Genomic DNA, 6,767 nt, shown 5'->3' with positions numbered 1-6,767 from the left:
TCAAAGCGGAATGTCGACAAGGTTTTATGTAAATCTGGCATGAAAACACAACTACTGACCAAATCCGAAGTTATTGAAGGTATTTGTTTTATTTAAGACATTAATCCAAGCAATGGCAGCTGGTAGTTGACATTTCTAATGTCTAAAAGTTATAAAACATGATATATATATATATGTCCTTTACGTCTCTCACCAACTTCTGTTTTCAGTAAAAACTGAATCAAACTCCCAACTCAAGTCTCCTCATCCGGGTCTCACGTCAGTGAATCTTTGCTACCCGGTCAGTTCAAACTTCTTCCTGTCGCGTCTTCAAGAAAAAAGGCAGCGAATCTCAATGTTCCACTAAATAAGGATTTCAACACGCAGAGACAGATGGTGTATCGGCGTTGTTCATCCCTCCAGATTCATTAAGTTCCTGTTTCTGAACCAGGCTCCTCATCTTCTTGACCGTGTCTGATTAAATAAGCTGTCAGTCAGGCGGCTTTGCCCCAAGAGCTGCAATTACTGCGACATTATTACCTCAGTGGCCGACAGACCGGCTTACAGACAGCTACAGCGCTGAGGCTGCTCTTTAAGAGGAGCAGGAGCTGAAAAAACTCTGATGGTTGAGACACCAGAGTATTAATTTCTGCAGTGGTGCAGCTAAAACAGATGTAAACAGTTCAGACTTTTATTAACTTGTCTCAGTCGTGTCTCTGATTTTAGTGTTTGTTATCGAATTGATGGAGGAATGTCACAGAAAACATGAGAAAAACCCACTGAGACACATTTAGGGTTCATTCACACCAGCAGTTTAGTCCAATTTAATCCAACTCCAGTCCGTTTGCCTACAAAATCTGGTTCGTTTGGGGAGGTGTGAACTCTGACCCCCTTGGTTCGGTTGAAGTGAACTCTAGGTGAACCGGAGGCCGTCCCAAACGCAGGACGTGAACTACAGAGCCAAAGACAAAAGAGAAATCCTCCAACCGCTGAAATCTGACGCCTCTCCATTTTTGTTGACATTTCATGAAGAAGGAATTTGCGCTCGGCGTCTTCAGGGTTTGCTTCAGTGGTTCTTGGTGCTTCAGGCTGGATCAGGTTTTTCTGTTCGTTTGACACACCGTGACAGAAAATCGCAGAAACTGAAAATGTAACAAATGTAAAAACGGCCTTATGAACTCAGTGAAAATTCAATTTAAAATATTCTATTAATCCCAGATGGATATTAAATATTGTTGTAGGTCACATGACACAGCTGACTTTAGATGCTTTTCGCCGTGTGTGGATGATGGTGTGGAGCTTGATTGGTTGGATTTGGCCGACTTTGTGTTGCCAAACAGGTCCTACTTGATTCTTGATAGTTCATGACTACTGAAATTTTTATATTCTCTGCAAAAATATGTTTTCCTCGTTAAATTCATGATTTAACAAAGGAGAGAAGTTGGTTTTTGCCATTAATCTAAAATGTTTTGGATCAGTTTTACCCTCCAAGTTGCATTTGACAATTGGATATTTCTCAGCTGATTATAAAACAATGTTTGATCTCAGACATTTTAGTGAGACAGCAAAGCAAAACAAAGAGGAAATGTAAAAGGATTTATATGACATATAGGTTTTCAGCCCATATATCCTTTGCAGGACTTTTAGAACCTCAATAAATGTCATAAAATATCCCCACCAGTCATTTAAAAATAAATCTACGCCTTTCAGCTCGTGTTTAATCATTTTCTGTCCTGCAGTGTGGACGTTCAGCCACCAGATGGCGCCACAGTCCTTTAAAAGAAACGTCTTGGTGCTGAAGACGTTTTTTTTCTTGCTTTATTTCTGTTATTTTAACTTTAGAGCCACTTTAAATGTTTTAGGGGTTTCATTTACACAAAGACTTAAATCCATGGAGACATTATGAAGTGCAAACATCAAACCGGCAGCAGTTCTTCATCTTTAACAGCGTTTATTTTTACTTATTTCCAGCATTACGTGGGATTATTACCATAAATTTAATTGTTTCTTACAGGATTTAATGTGTTTTTCATAAATAACTTTTCAATTCTGCCGTTTTATTCACTTTCATCAGATCCAATTCAGGGATATGACATCATTTCCAGGTCGAAGCTGTAAACAGTTGTTTTTTTTTTTGTGTATTTTCGGGGATTACGGACCACAACAAGAAGATAAAATATCTTTATAAATATCTTTATAAAAGCATGTAACTGTTTGTTTTAATATTTTAACACCAAACATGCCTAAATATGCACTAAAACTACAAACATTTACTAAGCTAAGCTAGTAGTAAAAATCACTTGTCGCTAATAGTAAAAAACTAGTTTAAACTATTAGTAAAAACTACTAGCTACTGGTGTAATCTAATAGTTTTTACTAGTAGCTATGCTAGTTTTTACTATACTAGTGGTGAAAACTAGTAGTTTTTACCACTAGTATAGTAAAAACTAGCCACCAGCCTTCAGGGAATCATCAAATGACATTTCCTGAAGGTCTAATTGAGGTTAATATATGAAAGTAGCAAATATCCTTCAGGGAACTTTTCAGTCATTCCATGAATGTTCCCAGAGGAAAAGCTGCTGCTTTGGGAAATGTTTAGATTCCCTGAGGGCTTCAATCTGAAACTGTTCCCTACACGCAGCTTTCCTTAAAGGTCACCAAAATTACTTCAGTCTTTTAATTCTTTAGTTTTCACTTCCTGAAGAAGAAAAGTTGGTTATTTTCGGGGCACCAGGGCAGCAATGAACAGAAACTCAAACTGTGTTAGATGGGCAGTGATTGAAGGAGCGCTTGTTGTCCACTTTAATCTAATTATTCTTTTGAGTAATTTTAAATCTTCTGCTCCCTCCACAGCCAGTGAAACTAGAATGTGAATGAGGTAAAAAGCTGAATCCATTAAAACGGGATGAATCGTCGCTCTGTTTCATTCATATGAACCTGTTAGACGGCTAAGCTCCGCCCTTCCGGATGAGTCAGGGAGGCGCCGGTGATGAATGAGTAACGCTCTCTTGCAGATGCGGCTCCACGTCAGTCTGCCGGTGTCGGTGTGTCGCTGAGCCCAGCGGGGAGACGACCGGAGCCGGACAGGTAAGACTCCGGTTCCGGTTCTGGTTCTGTTGACAGAACTCTCTGCCGGGTTCTGGAAACGGGCTGGTGGCGATAGAAACCCGGCAGCGCCGCCCGTTTGCCTCGTGTCGCCTGTTTTCTCTGACATTTCGGTGGTTTATTTGTTGGTTGTTTGTTTTATGTGGGGTTTTTTTTTATACATCAAGTTTTTATTTCACCATGGAAACCAGGAGCTTCACCTGGACAGTTTTAACAGCTGACAATAAAAGTGATTTATTGTGACATTTATTTATTGCAGCTTCTTTGAGGGTTTTTTACCAACAGCAAATTATTATTATTATTATTATTATTATTATTATTATTATTATTATTATTTTGTTTTTTGAGCTGCCTTCATTTATTCCATACTAAAGAATCTATTTAGCTCTTTCACTTTAAAAAAATAATATAGTTTATTAATTTTTATTTCTTTTTTAATCAGCTGATTTCTGCTGGGTGACATTTATTATTTTTACTTAAAAATGTAGGTAATTTGACACTAATTTGGCAGCCGAGCCACAGAAACTAACTCAAGTGTCTAATTATTTATTTTATAATAGCTGAAAATAGCCCATGTATTTTTTTACTACTAATAAATATATTCTCTTTTTTTAGAGTAATATCTTCTGCATTTTATTAAAAAACACACACAAAAAAACCTAAAAGTCAAAACTTCTGTTAACTTATATTAAATTAAAAGAAAAGTTTATTTATTGATGGGTAAATAAAACCTATATATTCTTTATTAATAAGGTTTTTTTTTCTCTTTTTAAAGTGCCATCTTTGGTGTTTAATTAACATTTAACTCTTTTTAAAAGCAATTTCAACAACCTGTGTAGTTATTGATATAAAAATAAACATCTAATGTCTCTAAAATGTGTTTATTTTTCCAGTTTGTCTCTGTGAGTGAAGCTACGAACGATTTTAAGAAAAAGTTCATCATTGTTGGTCATTTTAACAGAAACAGGAAGTTATTCAACCAATCAGGAGCCAGAGGGGTTCAGTCAGAACAGAACCAGGTTGAACTTTGACCTGATGGTTGTAATAAGTTACCAGGAACGTTTGGCAGATTATTCTGCTGGTAAAGTTAATTAATGTTTACATCTCTTGTCCTTAAAAGTAGCGTTTAGCATTTAGCATATAGCATTTAGCGTCCCAGCCTGTGATTAGGTGGAGGAGCCATCTTGTTTATCTCCAGTCAGAATGATGGAGACCATTTTTATCACAATCTCAGGAAATAACCATAAATTAAAAACCATCGATGTTTTTATAAATGATTAAATGACTTAGACTGACCACTAGGGGCGAAATAAAGTGTAATTTTTAATTAAAGTTGATTAAATTTACTTAGTTTTCATTTATTTTTACCAGTTTGCAATAAAAATTTGACAAAGATTTAATGTAAAATCCTGTTATAGTTGGAAAATATGTATTTTTAAAAGTTTTCACACTGAAAAAGGGACTCAGATTTGTGGCATAATAAATGAAAGTTGTACCGTTTTTAATTTAGTTTTGAAATTCTTTCCTATTTCAAATTAAATTCAAAAATACTTTATTGATCCTGAAGGAAAATTAAATTAAAATCAAATACTGCTAGTAATAATAATTATTTTTCTTAAATTAAAATAATCTAAAATAATTACAATAATCACCAGACACTTGTGGCTCTGACTATTAAAATAAAGGAAAAATGGCTGACGGATGAACAACACTTCCTGTTTTATCTTCAGTTTGCCATTTAAAAAAATATACATTTGTAAAACAAAATCTTATTCTTAAAAAATTATAGAAATTTCGCAACAGCAATTAAAATTATTGACAGTTTATTGAAAACAAATCACATAAAAACAGAATAAAACAGAAAATCATCAGTATAAAATCAAATCTCTGGTTTTTACCTTCCAGGTGACGCTGCAGGGATGTCTTCATCCCTCTTCCTCTTCCTCCTCCTTCTCTCCCTCCTCGTCCCCACGCTGATGCTGGAGTTTCGTTACCATGACAACAGCGAAATCGAGCAGTACCTGGTCCAGGTCAGCGCAGACAACCCCGACATCACACACCTGTACAGCATCGGCAAGTCGGTGAAAGGTAACGGCAGCAGATTGAGATTTCTTCTAGAGACGCCGACAACTGCTTGTGTTAAGAATTAAAACCCTAAATATTCATTATGGAAACCGCCTCAGCGCCACAGCAGAAGCTAACGCCTACAGTCTGGCTTTTCTCTTAGCACACGGGAGCTCAATACGTCGATCGCGGAAAGGTTTTGAGTCGATCTCGGCAGCAGGTGACAAGTTGGACGCCGCCAGGACGCTGAGTCCAGCACATCCTCCTCCGCAGGCTTATCAAAAATATTCACTAAGATCCTAAACGTTTAAAAAAAAGAATAATTATAAAAAGTCAACGAAACATGTTAAAATTAATAATCTCAGTAATTTTGCAGAACTCAGTGCGTTTCGGTTCCTTAACAAAAAAAAAAGAAAAAAAGCGACTCAAAGACCGACTGACGATCAAAGCAGGAGTTTAAATTAGCTATTTAACCACCGCTGTGTTCATGAGAGGCTTATTAATAATCGAGAAATAAATATCAAGCCTGGAAACCTGATATGTAACGGACTGAATGTTTTTAATGTAATCTTTGCTCGGCTTAAGCGCAGGTGGTTGCCACGGCAACGGGTGTGCTTTAACGACAAAGAGAGTAAAAAGGTAGGAGATGTTTCCAGTTGATAGTCTGTTCAGATTGTTTTACCTTTTTTTACCTTTGCTGTGGCTCATTACACCTGCTGTAGTTTCTGAACGTTCAATAAATGACAAACTTGGACTAATTACCTCGTTCGTTTGTGAGCATACGTCACAACAAACATCAAATAGGACAAATATATTTAATTAAGTTTTAACAAATTCTACCACGATAAAAAATTATGTGAAATTAAATGAATTATATCCCGACTTCAGAAGATTTGCCTTCACCTTCACTGGGCTCTTTGGTTCCTCCTATCAGTCTGTAGTTTCTCATATCGACGTCATCAAACCAAATTTCAGATCCACCATGACTGACCGACACCTGCTGGCGTCAGGTTAGCAACCAGCTTCTGACTGAGAAACCAGTAACCTGCTCCCAGTGTCAGAAGGAACTGCATTATGTTTTCTGTCACTTTATTAATTAATTTGCTACTTTTATGTCTTTGTGTCATGAGCTAGATCTCAGGCAGCTGGTGAGAGAAAAAGTAGATCTTGGTCTCAAAAAGTTTGGGCACCCCTGTCTTAGCAGTTTAGCTAATTAGCAGCAAGGAAAGTGAATGGTGCTCCTGGATTGGCTGCTTCTCTGCTTGCTTGTCAACAGCTAGCATTGCGCCTACAACCCATTTCAGATAAACTCTGTGGAAAACAAAAAAAAGCACGAATAATTTGGAAAATTCTGCACGAACACTGAACAGTGAAAAGCCGAGGATCTGAGCTAAAAGTCGCAGCTACATCTCCTTCCTGGAGGGCAGAAAACTGCTAGCTAACGGTTACGACCCTGGGTTTTAGCTGTGAAGTCATCTACATAACGTGCTAAACTTTAAAGGTATAAAGTGCTTTGCTACTAATTGTAGCTACATAACGAGGTCAGGTAAAAGTTTTCATTAAAATAAAGTAGCGAGGGAGAGGAGAGAAGCTAGTTATGCTAGCTTGACTATGACAAC

The 6,767-nt window shown here is 37.1% G+C and overlaps 1 protein-coding gene across 2 annotated transcripts in view; it reads left to right on the top strand.

Moving 5' to 3' along the window:
• The first annotated feature begins 200 nt into the window (after positions 1-200).
• Positions 201-6,767, top strand: part of cpm (carboxypeptidase M) — a 27,271-nt gene continuing 20,704 nt past the window's right edge. The window contains exons 1-3 of one of the 2 annotated variants that reach the window (XM_017302670.2): positions 201-280; positions 2,994-3,066; positions 4,990-5,172. In XM_017302670.2, the coding sequence (XP_017158159.2) occupies positions 5,004-5,172 (169 nt within the window). In that variant the 5' untranslated portion in view covers positions 201-280; positions 2,994-3,066; positions 4,990-5,003. Of the gene's footprint in view, positions 281-2,958; positions 3,067-4,989; positions 5,173-6,767 lie in introns of those variants that run through there. The other variant, XM_081603973.1, reaches the window with a different exon arrangement.

Source organism: Poecilia reticulata, chromosome 23 (assembly GCF_904066995.2).
Source record: "Poecilia reticulata chromosome 23, P_reticulata-male-v2, whole genome shotgun sequence".
Lineage (NCBI taxonomy): Eukaryota > Metazoa > Chordata > Actinopteri > Cyprinodontiformes > Poeciliidae > Poecilia > Poecilia reticulata.
This window is presented reverse-complemented; position numbering and strand designations above follow the sequence as displayed.